Raw genomic sequence first — 22,075 nt, 5'->3', positions numbered from 1 at the left:
CGCGAAAGAGCTTTATAAAGTCTATATCTTTTTCTCAACTAGTCGATGTGGGACTAACTCAACCAATGCCAAAAAGCAATAAAAAGCAGGGCAACTTTAACACAAACAGCGGTCTACGGGTACATTTCGGTCTAGGAAGAACATTTTACAGCAGTTCGACAACAAGTACAAGCACTAATAACATGATACAGTTTAAAAGTAAAATTACAACAACGAAAACAAAGTGCACATTAGAAGCAACATATTACAACAGTTTTCAGTCTGCATGGTTTTGGTATTTCATCTGTGGTGGGGATTGACCACCATGGGTGATGATAACATGGTTCGTCTGCTACTCCTGTTCAGTCTTCACCGGGTGCCCGTTTTCGACCTCCGCGCCTGCGTCAGTCGGAGGAGCCCTTCTCGCAGTTGTAAGACACTGAACAAGTCGTCTCATACATGCCATGGATGTTGGGTCGTCCTGGAAATTAAATCAAGAAGAATTGTTTCAGTAAAAAATGAAGGGGCCGTGGGAAGAAATCCAACAAAAAGTAATTGAACTTACAGCGATGAGGTTAATGACTTTAGGATCCTTCAAGCTCTTAGGAAGACACAACTTTCTGTAGTCAGCGTCCCTGCAATGAAAAATTCAAACATCAATTAACAAATATAATTATGTTCCTCGTTTGCTGACTCGATCTGGACTCTACTATTTCAACTAAATTAGACTAATGACATTCGGTAAACTTATAGATAAAGTGGAGAACAGTCTAACATATTGTATGTTACTAGTCTTATTTAGAGTGTTGCAGGCTCGATCCTGAACTCAAATATTTTAATTAAATTAGACTAAAGGACGACGGATATTTAACGAACTTGAAATTGTTGAGATTGGACTAGTTAATTGTATTAGACAAATATACTAGAACTTGCTCGAACTCAATTCCAATCTTGTCTAGTCTGAGACTCGCGATGAGCTTGGACCTGGAAGTATTAACTATGAAGAGTAACTTACTTTTGGCCTTCTGCGAGCCTCATACAGCAACGAACGATAAGTTTAAGCAGCCGGAGGGAAGGCTCTTCTGTAGTAATCCTGTCGAGCATCTTGGTAAGAGCTTGAGTGATTACGAAATAACGATCATGGAAAGCGCAGCAGTAATTCTGTCCCTCAGGACTCATCAGAATCCTCTCCATTATGAATGTGGCCACCTGCATATACAGATAAAAAGATTTTTCAGCATAATTAAGTTTAGAAATAATTAATTATTATAAACTTCCTTTGTTAGTTTCTTACAGTTTTTGACAGTCCAGTGCCAACTTCAATGCAGCGCATGCAATGGTAGAATATTTGAGTTTGGAGAAGGAAAAGAACAGTCTCTTCATCATTGTCCTGAACCGGGGAAAAGGGGAATCCAAATTTAAGTATGTCATTATGTTAATGAACATTCAAGCTCATAGAAAGATATGAAAATGGGATATATAAGAAGTATAAACTATTTGCAGGACACTAAACAAACAATAAAGAGGTGCTAAATCGTTGTTTGTATATGGATTATTGTTTGGATAAAATATTTGTAACTGGTTTCGTCTGTGCATTTCTCAAATGTAATCCATGATTCCATATGTACATGCCTTGACAAGGGCACCAATAACGCCTAAGCTCGACAGCCTTAAGTATTCATGAGGCTTGTCCTTTTCCGTCGTGTTGAGGAAAGGGTAAATATAGAACGGCACAATAGCTGCAAACCAGATCAAAACTCAGTTAAGTATGCATTACTTTTGGGGTCATAAGAGGTCGCGGTTTATACAGATTTATTTAGCAAAAGAAAATTACCCCGGAGGAATGGTTCTCTTGTCTCAGGATGAGCAGCTATGCACTGTTAAAAATCAAAACCAAAATCACAGTAGCAAATGTCATTAGCTTAACACAAAGGAAACATGATGATTTAACCAAAATCACAGTAGCAAATGTCGTTAGCTCAGCAGCTACGCACACACCTTTTTGTTATTGTTCATTGATTTTTCTTTAATTTACTCAATTTAACCAAAATAAACGCAAGCGTTTAAAAGAGAAAAAGAGTACTGTGGAAATCATTTTACTGTAGACAAATTGAACTGAAATTATTGTGAGAGTACTGACCTGAAAGAGAGAGAGAGTATTGCATGCCCGATTTGATGATTCCTGAGTAAGATTTGGGGTTGAAAGTAAGCGGTACACTGCAATTATTTCCTGCGTATAACGAAAAATATGAACGAACTAAATCATCGTAAATTTTAATCTGGGAATTAACTCAATTTTAATTGAAATTTATTAATTAAAACAGCCAAGTGACATGCATGCCATACCTTCAACAGCGTAAATGTAGTACCAAATGAGTGCCACAGTAATGGAGCCAAGTCTTCACGAATTTCCCTAATCTGAACTTAGAGAGAGTGATAATTATCAGTAAGAACTTTTTTTCACTGGGTAAGATGTGAGTTAGTACAAGCATAGTTTCCTTTAACGTGACATCATTTCACTGTACAAGCTTCATAACTAAAATTGTTTACTCTTCTTATCATCATCTAAAGATCATCTCTAATGAAATTATTTCAATTTGAAAATTATGTATTCATCCATTTATGTCAAACAAATTGATAATTATGATGAACAATCGATTTGTTTGACACATATGAATGACTACACATCTCTGAATCATATAAGTTTTTCTACAAATAGATTTTTAGATGATGACAAAGAAAATGAATAGTACCTATTATGACATTTTATATTAGGTGTTGATGTCAATTTAATGGGAAATTGAGGAAAAAGTATTATCCTTATAAATAAAAAAATTTGATCTGCTAAGCGTTATATCTGTACATAGTCCATATGCATGTATCATATGAAGCAACCCCTTGTCATTACCTATATTTCACAACACTCCATAGCTAGATGAAACTTGAGGTTCTGTATAGAAAACCCGCAATTATCCTCTAATTTTAATAGCTAATTTTCACCCCTTAATATAAAACCCCTCTATCATCAGTGGGAACCAACAAAAAAGGGGTAAATAAAAACATTTAAAAGAAGAAGTCAACCCTAAACAAGAATTAAACAGAACTGCACCATCAAAATTGCTGCTCCCTCAAAAATATTAATTTTATAATTATAACTTAGAAAAATCAGCGTACGTAACACAAAGACTCTGAACGTGACATGCAAAGCCACTGTTGATGCAGAAAAAATATAATTGAGGTAATAAACCAAGAAATATATGTATATAACATGCAATTCGATTAGAAAAGAAATAAGGCAAAAAAAAAAAAAAAAAAAAAAAGAGAGAGAGAGAGAGAGAGAGAGAGAATGATAAAGGAAATATACGAATTATGATCGTGACCTTAGAGAGGCGTTGTAGGGCATTTTCTCGGGTACGATCATCGTTAAGCTCTAGAATCAGCTGCTCCACAGGAACCCTTCTGGACTGGTCGCCGTCACCGGGTTGGGGCGCCCGGGATGTAGGTTGACCAGCTTGGTCTCCCGGTAATGACGATTGATCGGCCAACAAAGATTCTGGAAGGGCAGCCATGGTTCGAGAATTTATTTGACAATGTAGCACAATTAAAGAGAAGAAAAAACCAAGGCACTTGTATGCCTTGGTCTCTTCGGATCTCTATTTCTTTGATTACTGTGTGTAGTAGTGAGGGAAGAGACTGGAGAGATTGGTATGGAGGCGTTTGGTTGGGACTTGGACTCTCAAAAAAATCTCTTGGGTTTTATAGCCAAGCAAAAGGTGTCATTTTGCCATTTTCTTTACTTTTTTTTTTTTTTCCAACTTTTGATTTTGTTTTATCCTTTTTTATCCCCTGAATTTTCGCGATATTTATTAATGCGCATCGCTTGTTCTGCCTTGGCTTACACCCACAGTAAATGAGGCCCGTTGTTTTTCATGAGTCACGTACATTGCGTGCGAGAAAACGCGTCGGTTGAATAAAAATTCCTTACATTTGAGAACCCGGATCATGCTTAATCATAATACAATGAACTTACGCGTCCATCATTCATTTGTCCCTCGTCCGTAATTAGAATATAATCATAATTCTAAATGCAATTACGAATATTGTAAACGAGAATTTAATGTCACAGTGTGAGTCAAAATCCTAGGTTTTTGTTGGATTTAGTCAATTTTTTGTTGGATATAATCTTTGAATGCATATCATGATTTTACATGATTTTTTCGTTGCAAAAAAGAAAGGCTTTTTAGTCAAATTGTACTTGAAATGACATAACTCTTTATTTTGATCATTGAGATTTAAAATCGATAGAAATGATTATTGAGTTTGTCTACCATTAATTATTTTGGTACTTTCGTGAAAATTTTATGTTAAATAAGGAAAAAATAAAAAAATTTATCCTCTATTTTTGTCATATTATTTTGGCCCATTATTTATTAAATTTAGAGTATATTTTTCATTTTGGTTCTAATTTAACAAGATTTTTCATAGAAGGACCGTAAAAAGACCAAAATGATTGATGATGGACAAACTCAATGACCACTTCTATCGATTTCAAATCTCAAGGACCAAAATATAAAGTTATACCAATCGCATGGACTATTTTGGATAAAAAGCCTAAAAGAAATGATATATATATATATATATTATATGATAGTAAATGGTGGGGGAATAAATTCTTTTTGAACTTACTTTTCACAAGATTCAAACCTAAAACATCTCACGTACAAAATAAAAAAGGAATATCATTACACCATAATATTATGTGGCAAATGTTTCTTCTTTTACAATGAATATTTTTTAAAATGAATATAAACACCAAGGGTAATGTACTTAAACTCTACTTTGTACTCACACTTAACACTATTTTACCTTATGTTGTTACTCAACACATTCCACTTCTCTTCTCCCAAATATCATAAAGTATATCCAAAAAAAGGTTTATTAAATATAAATGAGTGAATCTTCCTTGTAGATTAGATTTTTATTTATTAGACCAAAATAAGAACTTTTACTACACAAGTTAATAAGAAAAGGGAGACAGAAAAATAGTCCATGAAAATAGTGGGAATTCTCATACTCTAAATGAACTTCTAAGTCAAAATTTATTAAGTTAGTAATACTCAACTTCAAACATGCTCTTCTTTATAAGATAAGAAGATAGACATTGGCTCCAAATGACTAATGTTTAATGTTATTTTGAACATTTACTTTTTGTTTTTTTTTTATTGTTTAGAGTCTTTACTTGTTTTTTTAGTACATTGATATTTTTACACTAGGGGGAAGGGGAGTTCGACTAAGGCACACAATGGGCAGCCTAATTTGGTATCGAATTCGCCATTCACGAGATTTGAACGTAAAACCTCTTACTTCTAAGCAAAGAAAAATATTATCAGACTTTAGTACTGAGTGATGAATCTTTACTTCAGGTTTTAAGAATTTTACATTTACGTAGTATCAAAATTCAATTAAACAATTAATAAAATATTTATTACTCTCTAATAGTGAGCATGGTTGGAGTATAAAGTCTTTTTGGTGAACAAGTTTCTAGTTTTTTTAACTAAAATTTTAAAGCAAAAAGCATGATAGGAGATGCTTAAGAAGGAAGAGATTTGCACTTTTTATTTCTCCTAGTTTGTGTAACGGCCCTTAGTTCCAAATCCCGACATGTAAATAGCTCAATTTTCTATTCTTTGCTTCATTGTTTGCGTTTATATGCCACTGCGCACTCGTTTTTATAAATATATATCAAAATTGAATTAAAAAGAGAACTTAAATACTTATTACTCCATAAACTAGGGAGCAGTTTGGAGTATAAAAAAAGAGTTCTTAAAATAGATTTCTAGTCTTTCTAAATAAAATTAACTTAAAATTACTTAGGGAAAAATTAGAGAGGCTCTAAGAAGGAAGAGATTTGCACTCCCTGCTTCTCCTAACTTATGTAATTTTATGAAGATAAGTTCAACTTTGTCCTCTTTTGTGTCATCGTTTTGTTTCTATGTCAAGTGCACTTAATTTTATGAAAATATACAAGAATCAAATTAAAATTTAAAAAAAAACTAGAACATTTATTGTTTCATAAACTAGGGAGATAATTTGCCCAATCTACATCTGTAAACCGCTCAACCTTTAGATACCCATGTTTTCAAATAAAGAATTTTCTTACCGGTTGCAAACTTCAAATATGCTAAAATTTGCATTACCACAACCATGTGATCTTCACTGGGTGAGTGCATAAACTGACTTACAACACTTATAACAGAGAAATATCATAACGAGTATGAGATAAATAAATCAATCCCCCACAAGTCTCTGATATCCACCTCCATCAGCAGGAGCTTGATCTAGGTAAATACTCAAGTGATGCTTTTCTACCATAGAAGTATCCATAGGTTTACACCCTAACACACTTGCCTTTTTCAACAAATCCAACACATATTTTTTTTGCGATAAGAAATGACCTTTAGGTGTACAAGCAACCTCAACCCCCCAAAGAAGTACTTCAACTCTCTCAAATCTTTCATCTCAAATTCAGAAGCAAGATTTACTTGTAACTTATGGATTTCTTCTTAATCATCCCCTGTAATATTCATATTATCCATATAAATTAATAAAGCAGTCAATTTGCTAAGCCTATGCTTCAAAAACAAAGTGTGATCAAAATGACTTTGGCGATACCCATATTTCTTCATTGCCTGAGTAAACCGGTCAAACCAAGCATGGGGCGATTGCTTGAGTCCATTAAGAGACATGCAATCTACACTCATCTTCTTCCAAGTTCCCATGAAGGAACACATTCTTCATGTTAAACTGTTTAAGAGACAAATCCATATTTGTAGCTATGGAAATCAAAACACGTACCGTATTTGTCTTTGCTACCGGAGCAAATGTTTCTTGGTAATCTACATCGTATGTTTGAGTGTACCCCTTAGCCGCTAACCTTGCTTTGTACATATCCACTGATCCATCAACCTTATACTTGATTGTAAACACCTAACGACAACCAACATATTCCATCCTTTTTGGTAACTGCACTACCTCCTTGGTTTTATTTTTCTACAAAGTTGATATCTCTTCATCCATAGCTTGTATCCACTTAGGTCTCGTAAGGCTTCTTCTACCTAAGTTGGAATTTTGATTGATTCCATGTGATTTATCAGTGTCCTCTGCTCTGGTGAACATTGCTCACATGATACGTAATTAGCGATTGGATAATTTACTTTTCCTTCCAGAGAGAACTTGTCATGTGGAACACTACGATTTTGCCTTGTTGGAAATTTGTAAGTACTGGCACCATTATTAGGATTAGTTGTATTATCATTTAAAATACTTACCTCTTGGATATTCCGAGGAGATGAAACGGGCACTACATGATTAGAGAGATGGGGTATAACATGCATACTAGGTAGGTAGTTTGGAAAATCCTGCTAAAGAACACGGTTCTGTTCGGTACCGATTGGCCAAACTGGCCTGTTCTGTTTGGTAAGGTCCTGCCGAATTGGACAACTATGTTCGGTGAGATCCTACCAAACTAGAATATTTTGTTCAGTGAGATCCTACCAATCAACCAGTACTTCTAGGCAGAAGCTGTAACGGCACTGATACACATATACCCTAAGCATTGTTCACTGACAGTAAGATAGAAAAATAGACTGCAGAACGTGGCAGATTTGCACAAACCGTAGCGACAAACACGACACAAAGATATACGGCTGAACACATCAAATATACATTGTGCACCATTGTAGAAACATAGCAATTGTACACGATTTATCGTTTAGAATTTTGAACGAAACCAAGCTCTTGATGTCAGAAAGAAATATGCTGAATACTTCGTTTCTTTATTCATTTTTTAAGGTTCACAATATATTGGCACAATATACCTTATTCGACAAAGAATATAATTACAAGAATACAAAAACTAAATACAAGATATTATAACCAAGGGTTAATCTCAATTTATTATCCTGAAGTTTCTTGGTTTTCAACATTTGGTACATGAAGTTTTTTTTGTCCAAGTCTGATACCTAAAGTCATAATTTTGGGACATTTTCATACATCTGTTAAGTTTTCCGTTAGGACCTCCATTAACTGAAGATGTGGCGTCCACGTGGACAATGACTGGGCGCCACGTGTCAATATGGGTCCATGTGGATATTAAAATAATAATTTTTTTTTCTTTTATGGGCATCCTACTCCCCCCGAACCTTCTCCCCTCTTTCTCTCCTCTGCACCCACCTTCCCCGCACACCCACCCATCTGCCCCGCTCATCTTCCACCTATCTGGGTATGACGCATGCCTTGTCGTTGCATAGATGGGTCAGTGTTATCGAAGGTCAGCCGTGGGTGACCGTGGATCAACAAAGCCAGTAGCGAATTCGTGTTTCGGAGATAGCGAATCACAGTCTCGACTACTGAATGGTCTTGATCTTGGAGACCATGGTGACGACGACGAGTTTGGGGGTTTCGAATACGGTGACGATCTGATGGGAGGAATTGGGTGAAAAGGGTGGGGTGGGTATGGTATAGAGGTTGACACGCTCGACCCTGATATTCTCCCAAACACCAGGGTAGGCACGTGCTGGCCGACACCTGAAGGTGACGAAGCCATATCAGGATGCATGAGAACTATAAATATAAATAAAAGTCATGAATTAAAATACAATGATTATGCAAATGAGGAATGTGTTCAGAGCATACAACTAACTAAAACACTAAAAGGAAATAATATAAAATTGAATGAACAAAGGAGCAGGTCCTACACCGAGATGACTCAAAGATGCCGATGAAGAAGTGCCTTGACGCCGAGATTGTACGCCTCGATTCTAAGTCTTTAGAGGGGTGCAAAACAAACATGAGTGGACTAAGTTAATATATATAATATTGAAACAGTTAAACAACATACTAACCCCCAAAGTTTTATGAAAACTCATAGTATAATAAGTAATAGGTTTTCTGAAAACCCTAGCATGCCATAAACCTTTCATGAAACATATCTCTTATATAGTGTGCTAACTAGAAGTATCAGTATTTTTTGGTCTGCAGCCAATACGTATATCTCTCGGCCTGAAGCCATCAACATATATCTTCCTTAGCCATATATCTCCATCGCCCGTAAGCAGAACAATGACCACTAGATACACACAAAATCATTGAACATAGTCTTTCCAAACATAGGTACATATATCTCAAAACATCTTCATAGCATATAATCATCCATCATATATACTATAAAGAAGTGTGTGAAAACATGTTCATAATTAGTATATAGTCATCCGTCATATATATTACAAAGAACATCAATTTCGATAAAATATGGTATTCCAAAATATTCTAAGTAAAGCATGATAATCATAAAGTATAATTCCAATATACTCATAAAACGTAACCATTAAATCATGTTTTTCATGTATGCATTTATACTATTAAAACATGCATTTTAGAAGGGGTCCACTCATAGATACTTCGTCGCGTAAAGTCGTACGAAATAGAAATGACGGAATCGCCGCTAATAATTGCACCTAAGCACATAAAGGGTACAATTAACAAAACTATACTCAAACGATTTAATTTCAGAAAACAGATGTCATAAATGGGTTCAGGACGTCGAAAAACATAAAAAGGGACCTCGGGTACGGCCACGCGCTACCGTGGGTCGTCGACAAAGTCACCAGCTCCGCCGTGGACAGTGGTGTGTGTGCTCCACGCACCGACACTAGCAGTCACCCACGCGCAGCTATGCTAAGGTTTTGAACCGGGTTTGAGCCTGGTAACCTAGCCCAAGGGAAAAGGGTTTGGGTTCAACAGGCCAAGGGCCCTCGGTTGTAAATAAGGGGCTTGGGCTTGAAAGCCCGGCCCAATGCCTTTGGGTTTTGGTTTTTAAAATAAATAAAAATAAAAATAAAAAAGGTTATTGGGCTTGGGCTTCAAGGGGTTAAAAGGCCTAGGGTCGGAGTTCCAAATTGCCCGAAGGCCTAAAGACAAGGGTTTGGGTTTGGGTTGCCCTAAAGCTTTGGGCTTGGGGTTTAGGCCCAAAGGCCTAGTTTAGTTTCTCGCTGGGGATGGAGGTCGAGGCCTCCTGTGCTCCGGTTAATGACCAACCCACAAACTAATGTACGATCTAACCCTAAAAATGAAGGTATGAAATAGAGGAAGATGATTTGTACCTTGAACACGTCAAATGGTGGCCGGATCTTTGCTCGAAACTCACGGGCTCGCCGAAGGAACCTCCTAGGTTTCCTGGGTTTCACTGTGCTTCACAGAGATGAAGGAGGAAGAGGGGTGATCCTCTCGAGTAAGTGGTGGTGTCTGTGGACCATGGGTTCGAAGGTTTGTGTGGGTGTGTCGCCGGTGTGGGTGAGGGTAGAGGAGATGGTTATGTGGGAGTGAGAGAGAGTTGAGAGAGAGAAATGAGAGTGAGCTGAGAGACTTAGGGAGAAGAGAGAGAAGAAAGGTGATGGGGGTGTGGGAGATGCCACGTGGCAGAAAAAAAAGAGGGGAACCAAGGGGAACAAAAGTAGAATGTGGGCCCTTTGGCACACCAATTAAGGTTTAAAAGCAATCCATTTCAAAACAAACATCCCAAAATTAGTAAAATTACAAAAATACTCTTTTTGTTCCGTAAATCCTAGGACGGATCGTTATAGAGGTTGGGTGGGTGCAGAAGAGAGAAGGAAGGGAGCGGGGTAGATGGGTAGGTGTGCGGGGAGGTTGGTGCAGGGAAGAGAAGAGAGGGAGAAGGAGGGAGGGGTCGCGAGGGGTGAGGTAGGATGCCTAGGAAAGAAATTTTTTTTTTAAATTTTTTAAATTTTTAATATCCACGTGGGTTCATATTGACACGTGGCGCCTAGTCATTGTCTACGTAGGTGCCACGTCATTAGTTAACAGAGGTTCTGACGGAAAACTTAACGGATGTATGAAAGTGTCCTAGAATTATGACTTCAGTTACCAAACTGGGACGAAAAAAACTTCATGTATCAAAGGTTGAAAATAAAGAAACTTCATGATAGTAAACTGAGATTAACCCTACAATCAATTACCAATCGTGATCCTACCTAAAATATTCATAAATTAAGACTCGAATGATCATAATATGCGCACTTTTACCGCCACAATCCCTTTGCTTCCAAATGGATCATCTTTCAAAGTGTCCTGTAACATTTGGGCAATCTGTACAAATGTGCACCTTCTTTTCATGCTTGAAACCAAGCAGTAGGCACATTGCATGAAGAATGATCTTTGGATTGTTGGTGTACATGTTGCAGTCCACGTTTAACATAAATGGAGCATTTGTCATAACACCCGAAGAGCCTCGTCTATGTATATAAAACTAAATCAAAAAATTAGTCATTAGGTATAAAATCTTAGATTTTACACTAGCTAATTAAGCCTAAGTACAACAGTAATTTACAAATTTTACAAATGTATTTGAAAAGAGAGATGGTAACATTTTCTTAGTCAAGCAAATAATTCTCACCAAAGCGTTTATAGCACCAGCTTTGTAATGATGTGCGTGAATTGGACGCTTCTTCCTGGCTACATAACCAAGTGCACCAGACCATGAGAAATTCTCCTTTTGTTCTCCCATATCACCTGTACAAAAATTAATTCAAATTAATGATAGAAAGTTTATATAGGTTTCACTAATTAAACCTAGAGGAATAGTTGTAGGAGACCACGATATTAGTCGTCAGCCAATTGTTTAGCATATATAATCTAAAAAACTGAATAAGAGCTGATATTGTCACTCCATAAAAGTCATCATGCATATATATATATATATATAACTTTACCAATGAAACTAAATTTAAATTTATTGGGAGTTTTTTCTTGTAGTATGAATTAAAGAAAAAGAACCTTGATTATAGTGGGATGGTTCCTGCTGTCTATGAGTGTCACTAGAAAAATTAAGAGGAGCCAATTTTTGGACAGCATCTTCAATTTCTTGGCAGAGCTTTTCATACTCATCCTACAAAATTAAAGATAAATACATCATACATATATACAGATTCAACTAAGCATATAAGGCCAAATCCTACCTTCATTTTTTGTCCATTCTTGAAGGAGTCCTGATGGACTATAACTTTACAAAATGGGATTGAACATGGTACTCTTTGCAAAAGGGTACCCAACGCTTAGCAAACGCCGAGGCTTCAAGGAGAGAGTAGAGAGTGAGAGGTGAACACCCATCATCTGATGCATAGCAAGCTAGCTTGTGAGTTGGATAATGAACGGCTAGAAGAGAGAGCACTGTGTTCACACTAATGATGGTGGCTCCAGCTATGTCACAAACAACTCTTCATTGGGAGAGATTTTTTTTTAAAGCCTCAAAGGTTCCTCGAGACTCTAAAATGAGTTATATCTACCACTTTTCCAACCTCATATAGAGCCATTCACTGAGAATGTTCTAAAAACACCAAAGACAAAGCATACACAACAAAATTAAAAAAGTACTGCAAGAGGGGCTTGGGTCTATCCTTGTCCTCATGTGAAGATGTTCTCTTTTCCAACATTTCACTACATGACAAGTTCTTTATGGAATAGTGATTCAATTTTTAAACACGTGACAAACATTAATTGGTTTAGTGACACCATTTAAATTTTGAAATGGTTGCAAGAGAAAATTTTTCTTTGTGTGGCTCCACCACTAGTCCCAAAGTTAATCACATGGGAATGCTTAATTATATAGTAAACCAGATAAGCATGTGATATCATATATCTTCTAAAGGATGTTTTACCAAGTTGAAATTGTAGCATACACTCTACAGAATTAGATACTAAACCCAAGAAGGTAGTACTACCATTGTTTATGGTTTAGAAACATGAGAGCTAGCAACAGTTTCCGGCAATACGCACTTCAGCGGTTTTAAGCGGTTGATGAGATGTGAGACCCACTTGCATCAACGCCTGACAACTAGTCATAATTGAGCTTAGGGGCATCACTCTTATTTCTACACAAGGTGTAGAACAATAGCGTGAAACCAACAGACTTGAATATGGTGGATAGGGGAATTCCATACTTCCCAGTACCAAACAACCCTTTCAAAAATGGCCAGAGGCATAACACCAACCACACACTACTTATAACCTCCAAGGGGCCTGACCCTAGCTCGTCTTGATCTTGTGGCCGCAGACCCAAGAAAGCAGTAGCAAGCGCAGTTAACTGCACCAGCAAAATAGTTGTGGGAGGCATGAAAATTGGAGACGTGTCAAATGTGAATCTGCCAGCTTCACTATCTTCAGAGCCTTCATCACTTGAAGTAGATTGATCTTTTCTGGTAACTTCAAAGACTGTCTCAGTTATCCCTAAGAGTTTGAGTATGACACCAATAAATCCAAATAACCAAGCACTCATTACAGTTATTCTTCCCATTCTTTGGTTATTCCACCATGCTCGGATCGATAGACCGGTTTGAAGGTGCTCCAATAAAGTGTAAATATGGTAAAGGACAAAGAGAGCTATGGGTATATAGTAGGTTGGTTCTTGGCCCTGCATTACACATTTAGATCTAAAGCGATTAGAAAGAGTAAAAACTCTTGAACAATGATGACTCTAATATCATCAAATTTGTTCACCAAATATTGTAGCAGTACTGTATATACAGATTTTCTTGATATATGAACAGTTGAAACATTGCCACCATTTTAGCAAAAGAACTTGATAACGACCTGATTAGTAAATATTTTACTTGCATGAACAGTAACATATTAAAGGGATGTGGTATATATATATCTCTCACCTTGGGTAAGAAATGTGTGTTGGTGATGATACTATAAGCTGGCAAAGCAGCATAACACAGCTCAGGAATACAACGTAGGCCCCAAGAAAGGACCCAGAAGTAACACAAGAACATCCTGAATTGGAGATTTGCAAATAGAGTGCCAAATATGGGACAATTTTTACTAAGCAGGATTTCAAGCAAGCCTGTTGCCCATCTCTTCTGCTGGGTCATGGAATCAGGACCACCTGTAGGTGCACATCCTAGAAACGCCGGTGGGTCTGGTGTACAAAAAATAGAATTCCAACCTTTGTTATGGATTGAAAGGCCAGTAAGGATATCTTCTGTTGTTGATCCATACCTCCATCCCACCTTAGCAAGAAAAGGAATTAACAAAGAGCAAAACAAATATGCACAGATAGAGATTGAAAAATGAAATGAAACTCGGAATTGGAAGCGACGCTGCAATTAACCGTAGTTGTACCGAATCCTATCTTAAGTTTTTAAATCTCAACTAATGTGACAAAATTTTATTGATACAAAACAATATTTCATCAATGTACCTTTATTCCCCAATTGGTGCCATATTCGTACTCACATTCTCCAACTCGGTGTGCAGCCTCAATGGATTTCGAAGACATGTTTACACATTCTGTATTCCCTTGCAAGGCATCACCAGCTGATTTGGTGAATTCTTCTGAAGTCCCAAAATTTTTAACCATTTCTACTTTTCCTGCCAAAAAAACAGTAAAACTAGGATCGATCATGCATTCATTGAGTTTACACATCAGGTTTTAGACATTTAATTTGATTTGCCAAATTACCACTACCAATATTAGGGTATCTTTCTCCGGTTTTGGTATCAGTAGGGGATAGACCATAGATAACTTTTCGTCTATGAACACATCCTGTTCCCGCATAAATAGGGCCTTGAATTCCTGCTATTCCATGCCCCACAAACTACCATGCATGCATACATGGTAACAGTTATATTATTTAGTTAGCAAATGAAAATCTGACAAAATTGATTTTTGTGTGTACCTTCCACAAAACTACCATCTGATTCCCGAATGGATCATCCTTGAGTCCGTCATAGAAGATCTGTGGAAACTGAGCAAACGCATTTTTGGTTTCGTTCTCGGATCCGAGCAACGTACACATTGCATGCAACATAATGTTTGGGTTGTTGACAAACATATCGCAGTCTACGTTCAGCATGAAGGGTGCATTGGTCATTAACCCAGAGACTCTAGTCTACAATCAATAAATTAGTGATCGATTAATTGATCAACTGGTTAAAATTAAATAATTATTAGATATATATATATATATATATATATATGTATATATATATATATTTGAAATTAAACTCATGGTACCAAAACATTCATGGCCCCGGCTTTGGAATGATGGGGATGCTTTGGCCGTTTTTCTCTTGATATATATATCAAATGTGGCGGTCCATCTGAAACATCTTCCTTGTTCTCCCATAGAACCTTCAAAATATAAAATCATCTAATCAATCAGTTTTCTATCTAGTTAGTGTTTTAAAATGCACCCGATCTCCTTTTTGGTTTTTCTTTTTTTGTTTTTGGTTGCAAAGGGAATCAAGCCATCTTAATTCTAACTCATTTCACGACCCACCTTCGCAATTGCTTGTTTCAGATTAGTTTTAATTCGGCAAAGGAAAAATAGCTAGGAAATTCGGTCCATCTAAATTTTTACGGTACGACAAAACCGTAGTATATTGCAGGTGAAGGAGTCACGGGATTGATACAGTTGTAAATGGTCCTAGCTAGGGTATCTTTGTCTAGTTCTTAAATCATATAGATATTTTTTGTGTTTGTCTCTGTATCTTTCTGGATAGATATAGTATGTACCACTATATATATATATATATATATATATATTTCATAGTTCATATGCTTTATCTAACATACATTTTTCCAAAAATTGAAAACGTTGCTTTGAAGAAAAGCCACAGCGCAGAGGATAAAGGAGCAGAAAGTTTCAGAACATTGAGCCGTGTATACCTTGATAATTGTTGGGTGATTATTACGTTCTATATTTGAAAAAACTGGGAAGTCTTGGCTAAGATCGAATGGAATAGATTTTCCCACCGCATCCTCAATTTTGCGGCTAAGCTGCTCGTACTCATCCTTCAGAACATGAATACAAACAAGTTCATTTGTCATCATCAAGTATATATACATAAAATAGACAAAATAACAAAAATAATGTTCTTTTGCCAAACAGTCGAAAGTATAAAATGTTGCTACATATTGTGAATATGAATCACTAATCAAGTTAATTATTCTTTTCCTGAATAGAGGTATTCATCAATTCCCCCCCTGAACTTGTGACCATTGGCCAATTTCCCCCCTCAACTTTAATTTTGGCCAATTTGCCCCCTCAACTCTCATAATTAGTCAATTTCCCCCTTCAACTTTAATTTGGCCAATTTCCCCCCTCAACTCTCAAAATTAGTCAATTTGCACCCTACTGTTAATTTTTTTTTTTATAATTTTCCATCTATTCTTTTCTTAATTTTCAATCTTTCTAATAACTTCCAACAAAGTACTAAAATTAACATAAACTCACTTGCATAATATAGGGTAAAATATACAAAAACATAATACAATTAGTATGTGATATGGGTTGATTATAAGAAAAAGTTATGAATCGGGTTTAAAGCATGTAGAAAAAGAAATAATAACAAAAAGAAATAATAATCCTAAACTTATGGATCAGACCTATTTCAATAAAATGCGTTTTTCTTAATAAGGAGTCGAAAATTATGAATAGACTAGCCATTTTTTTCACTAAACCTCGATTCTTTGCAATTTACTTGAACTTAGCTTTCACTTTTATAAAGAAAATTGTATTCACATACAAAAATTTACACATCAATCCTTTTCGTTATCAATTTTGTATAGTCAAAAATCAAATCAAATTACTCCATACTGATTTACTATGACTAATAATACTATCTATGATAAATTGTAAAATTCTAAATTTTAATCTATTTGTAATAGGATAAAGATATAGGAACATGATTAACATACATCTTATTTAGTTTCTTACACACACTTGTTTAATTATGATCAAATTAAAAAATTAACAGTAGGGTGCAAATTGACTAATTATAAAAGTTGAGGGGGGAAATTGGCTAAATTAAAGTTGAGGGGGGAAATTGACTAATTATGAGAGTTGAGGGGGGAAATTGGCCAAAATTAAAGTTGAGGGGGGAAATTGGCTAACAGTCACAAGTTAAGGGGGGAATTTGATGAATACCTCTCCTGAATATGTGGTTTAGATTCACACAGTCGCAACATATATAAGTATTTTTCTGGTAATATAAATCAAAATTGAAATTATTGGTCACCTTCAATAATGTCCATTTTTGCTTGAATTCACTCGAGTCATTACTGGAAAATGTGGCATTATTATTTGAGAAGTATCTAAAAGGAGCTCTAACTTGAACACTGTATTTCCTGCAGAATGGAACCCAATGCTCGGCAAACTTTGATGCTTCCGAAAGCGAGTAGAAGGTGAGGGGAGAACAGCCATCATCAGATACATAGCAAGCTAGCTTGTTTGTTGGGTAGTCCACAGCCAACAGAGACAAAACAGTGTTTATGGTAATAATAGGTGGTTCCAAGTTCGAGTCTGCAGTTGTCACAAACATGTCCACCGGAGGGAGTTCATGCTTAGAAACCCTAATTATCAACAAAACTACATTATCAACAAAAAGTTCCATATATAATTAAGCGATACATAAAATGAGATGATGTGCATAGATACCGTTGTAAGAGGCGGTCAGGGTAGGTTTTATATTCGACAATGTTCCATTTGTTGCTTATGGTGATGACCCAATTTAAGGTGAAAGAGAGCTCACACAGGAAAGCAATGAGCCAAGCGAAACCATGGTTGTTGAAAGAGAGAAGACGATGAACGAGGAGTGAAAGGAGGAGGAAGAGGATTATGAACTCAATGACTTTATGCAGAGTGTATCTAAGCTCTATTCTTTCATGTAGAGGGAGTGAGTTTTGGTTAGCCATTGGAAAAACGCGAAGAAAATTTATGTGGCTTGGTTTATGCAAAGTGTAGTGAGGGTGGTTCAGCAGCCTGGCTCAATGTTAATTGGCAGGCATCTCTACATATTTATACAGGTATAGCTAGTTGGTTTGTGACTTCTGCGGGCTGCTTGTTTTCTGAGTATGTGGCATACGATTATTTTCTAATAATATTGTGTTGAAAGCATATCCACAGTTGATGTGTGTGTGTGTGTATATATATATATATATATATTTATTAATATTGTATATTTTATGTTCCATGACATATCAACTATGTTGCTTATTCAAATTAAAACACGTAAACAACAATGCCACCGAACCCTCAAAAACTGCTCGCGGTTGCATGGCCGTGGTTATAAAATTTGTCACAAGGCCGCCATATATATTCATTCCAAGAGTTCTTATGGGAGTCCAATTTTTTAGGATAATTTCAAATACTTGATTTTCCGTACGTCCTCGGTCTCCATTTCTTCATCTCTACCATATTACTTGATTTCTGAACCAGATGACTTCTTATCTGATTCATTCTTTGAAGAGCTCAATTCAAAGAGCCCAGATCCTCTCCGGCTCCAAAAAATTTGAGCCTAAGGATCAAATAATCCGGATAATTAAAATTTGATCCAACAGCTACAAACAGGAAGCCCTTCTAAAAGTTATAATAATTATAGTCGTTGGATTACATTTCAACGGTCTAGATTATTTGATTTTTAAACTCAGATTTTTTAGATCCGGAGAAGATCTGGGTTTCAATTCAAATATGGCCTTTTCTTTCATTGTAATTTTATTCAATATATTTATGTGTATATTATTACCTTCAAACTTTTGGGCAACTGGAGAACATGACGTAAGGACTGATGTCCAACTCTTCCAATACGAACAAATCAAGATTCAAAACCTTTACAATACACGTCTTTCGTGTTGTTATTGTGTGGATGGATTCAAAAGAATTCATCTTACAGAAAAACTTTTGATAGCCTCAGACATACGTCGTCATCAACTTTGAATAATGAAAATGTGACTCGCAAGTCACAATTTCATCAACAGCTAACTTTGACTTATGCAAAACCGAAAAAATTTACGTCTCAAACACTTGTCAATACAAATTATTAATATTCTTTCTTAGAAAGTAGAGACTCCCAACTAAGACTAACAAAGGAGGTCCCACCTCTCCCTATCAAGTGACAGATTGAGATTCTGTTTCATGAGATAAATCTTTTATACCTAGACCATCGGATCAAGTGATCCGAATCTTTCAAATTTCATTAAACGATAAAAAATTATTACAGTTTTTAAGAGATCCAAACAGATAAGCCGTTAGATGAAATTTGAAAAAATTCAGATTACTTAATCCGATAATCTTGATGGAAGAGATCCGGAGAATCTCTTCTCCAGTTTCATATTACATATTACACCAAAAGGATGGAGACTACAAAGTCATTTCTTTTGGAGTCGTTCAAAGGGACAGGTTACGGCAGTGGTTCGTTTCGTGCCACTGGCTCTAAGCAAGCAGGACCAACCATATATGTGTGCATTTTTTTTTTTTTTTCATTGACCAAAAAAAAAAAAACCATATTTTTTTTTGCTAAAACCATATTGGAATCGCAAAGTAAAATTGTAAACTCCGAAAATCGGAATTTTTCTACACAACTTTAAATGGCTAAGAGTCTAAGACAGAGATATATAGCTAATTAGAAATACAAGAAATTATCAGTTTCCCTAATTCTACTTTGCATCAATCATACTGTAGGCCGGAATTTTCCGAATTCCGGCATCCACCATTGTTTTCCTCACAGCTGCAGCAAGATCCCATCTCTCCTTCCCAGCATTAATGTTTGACAAAACCACGTATCGTCCACAGTGTTGTGGCTGCAACTCGAGAAGTTTCTCACCAACTTCATTTCCCAGCTCAGCAGTCCCATGAATCTTACAAGAACCTAAAAGAGCCCCCAATACAGAGGCATCAGGCTCGAAAGGCATGCCCTTAATAACTTCAGTTGCCTCCCAAAACAGCCCTGCTCTGCCCAAGAGGTCAACCACACACCCGTAGTGTTCCATTGTCGGCTCAACTCCAAAATCATTGGTCATTGATCTAAACAATTCCGAACCAAACTTCACCAGTTTTCCACGAGCACATGCTGTAAGAACTGCGACAAATGTAACCCCGTTAGGCTGCAACCTCTCGATCTTCATTTTTTCAAACAAGTCCAAAGCCTCCTTCTCTTTACCATGCAAAGAAAGTGCAGAAATCATCGCATTCCAAGTACAAACTTCTTTAACTACCACTTGCTGGTACACGTATCTGGCACTGTTCAAACAGCCAGTCTTCCCGTAAAGATCCACCAATGCAGTCCCCAAAAACGCAGTCAATTCAATCACATTCCTAATAACATGCCCATGTATTTGCTTCCCCCAATAAATAGATCCCCACCCACCCAAATTAGCACAGGAAGAAAGCACACTAACATAAGTAGCTTCATTTGGCTTCACAAAACAACCCATCACATTCTCATGATTCATCATCATCTGAAAAAACCAAATTCCCTCGCTAAAACACCCATTTCTCCCAAACCCGTTTATAACGATTGTCCATGAAACCACGTCCCTTTCCAGCATGCTTTCAAATAGCAAAACAGCAGAACCCATATCCCTATTCTTCCCAAACCCATCAATCATCGCATTGCACGCAACCACACATGGTTCAGACATTTCCTCAAACACCTTACGCGCATCGCACAATTTACCAAGCTCAGCATAGAAGCTCACAAACGAGGTCTGTATAAAAGGGTCGCGCAAAACGCCGCGTTTTACGACTTGGGTATGAAGGGGAGAGCCCGGACGGGGCGACGAGGAGGAGGAAGAGGTGGCTGCGGCTGCTTTGATAAGCGGAGGGAATGTGTGGCTGTTGGGAGGGGCTTGGTGGGCAAGCATGTGGATGAAGAGGAGGAGGGTCTTGCGGGGTTGGCCGAAACCGAGATGGGCTCTGATCAAAGTGTTGTAGAGGAGGGTTGGCATCCATTTGGAAGCGGAGGGTTTAGGGTTTTGGTTGTGGAGGAGATGACCGTTGCTGATTAGGCGGGAATGGATCTGTTTGATTTGGTTAGGGTGCTTGAGGAAGCATTGGAGGAGCTGAAGTAGAGACTCCGGTGATGACTGTGGCATAACACCAATTCATGTGTATCAAAAATTGTGCTTGCTATTTTATCTTATTTGTTTTAAAACTAATTATAAAATTGGGTGAGAGAGGAACGCTCAGGTGTATGAGAATTGTGTTATCACGCTTTAGTCTTATATCTTTATTTATACGAGTCATGATGAGTTGAGAAATTTTATTTGAACTCATCTAACCTCTTTTTATACCCAAATTACTCTCCACACCCATATTATTTTTAATTAAAGAATTAATATCTCTTTTAACCTAAATTTATTACCTAAAGTACCTTACCAAACCCAATTAAAAAGTATATTTATCTTTACATCCATTATAAAATAAAATCTCAAAGAAACTCGAAAATAAAAAATCTTCTGAGTCATTTGTCTCCCCTCCCACCTTGAGCTCTTTAGAAACAGAGCTTTTTGTTTTTCAAAATTTTCTCTGCATTTTTTTTGCTGCATCTTATTTGATTTTTGATAAAGTTTCAAATTTCTATTGGAGCTGCGTACAACATTATAGCATTTTCCATGGCTGTTGTTTTTTATTTGTTTGTCTTTCGGTGTTTGTGTGTGTTTGTTTTTTGCTGCAATTTTTTAATTTTATTTGATGAAAGAAATTCATCTATCCTGCATTCACTAACATGCACTACCCCAAGCAATTTCTTAGAAGGAAAACAAATGTCAATCAAAACTGCAACAAATTTGTAATATGAAGTTGAAGTGAAGGGTTTCATATAGGAGTACAAGCTAGCACGAAAACAACTTTCGCTTTCTGATATGCCAAAGCCAAACAAATTACTAATACTTCTCCTTTCCATGGAAAGGGTCTTCTATATCAATACTTTCATTACAACTGTTGTAGAACGTTAACGAAAAAAAATTTGAAACCCAAATACTCATCTTTCTACAGTCTAAGAAAAATTGAAATCAGACGAACAAAAAATTTCATAAATCGACCCATACTTTAGTTGGAGAATTCAAAACTTCAACATCACAATCCATCAACACACACAAAAAAAAAAAAAAACAAAAAAAACAAAAAAAAAATTGTTTTTCTCTATAAAAACTATTAGGGTTTTAGAAAGAATGAACACAGGATAAACAAGGAGTAATGATAAATTTAATTATAGTGTGTGGGTTTATTGATAAATTTTA

At 36.5% G+C, this 22,075-nt stretch overlaps 3 protein-coding genes across 3 annotated transcripts; all 3 read right to left on the bottom strand.

Annotated features, from left to right (window-relative positions):
* Positions 1–331: 331 nt before the first annotated feature.
* LOC137740424 (uncharacterized) lies at positions 332–3,548 on the bottom strand. Its single transcript, XM_068480297.1, has 9 exons — positions 3,360–3,548; positions 2,326–2,397; positions 2,120–2,209; positions 1,814–1,856; positions 1,612–1,718; positions 1,274–1,369; positions 995–1,188; positions 545–614; positions 332–460 (listed from the first exon to the last, which is right to left on the bottom strand). The coding sequence occupies exons 1-9, from the start codon at positions 3,546–3,548 to the stop codon at positions 332–334; spliced, it is 990 nt and encodes a 329-aa protein (XP_068336398.1).
* A 9,105-nt stretch (positions 3,549–12,653) lies between these two features.
* On the bottom strand, positions 12,654–17,836 carry LOC137738761 (cellulose synthase-like protein H1). The gene is made up of 9 exons (XM_068478236.1): positions 17,496–17,836; positions 17,077–17,410; positions 15,725–15,850; positions 15,071–15,187; positions 14,733–14,945; positions 14,522–14,651; positions 14,255–14,424; positions 13,713–14,063; positions 12,654–13,462 (listed from the first exon to the last, which is right to left on the bottom strand). Exons 1-9 carry the CDS (start codon positions 17,750–17,752, stop codon positions 12,887–12,889), a joined length of 2,274 nt encoding a protein of 757 aa, XP_068334337.1. The 5' UTR covers positions 17,753–17,836; the 3' UTR covers positions 12,654–12,886.
* A 1,532-nt stretch (positions 17,837–19,368) lies between these two features.
* Positions 19,369–21,005, bottom strand: LOC137741081 (putative pentatricopeptide repeat-containing protein At1g10330). The gene has a single exon (XM_068480885.1). It carries the CDS (start codon positions 20,927–20,929, stop codon positions 19,493–19,495), a length of 1,437 nt encoding a protein of 478 aa, XP_068336986.1. The 5' UTR covers positions 20,930–21,005; the 3' UTR covers positions 19,369–19,492.
* Positions 21,006–22,075: the final 1,070 nt, after the last annotated feature.

Source organism: Pyrus communis, chromosome 7 (genome assembly GCF_963583255.1).
Source record: "Pyrus communis chromosome 7, drPyrComm1.1, whole genome shotgun sequence".
In the NCBI taxonomy this organism is placed as follows: domain Eukaryota; kingdom Viridiplantae; phylum Streptophyta; class Magnoliopsida; order Rosales; family Rosaceae; genus Pyrus; species Pyrus communis.
This window is presented reverse-complemented; position numbering and strand designations above follow the sequence as displayed.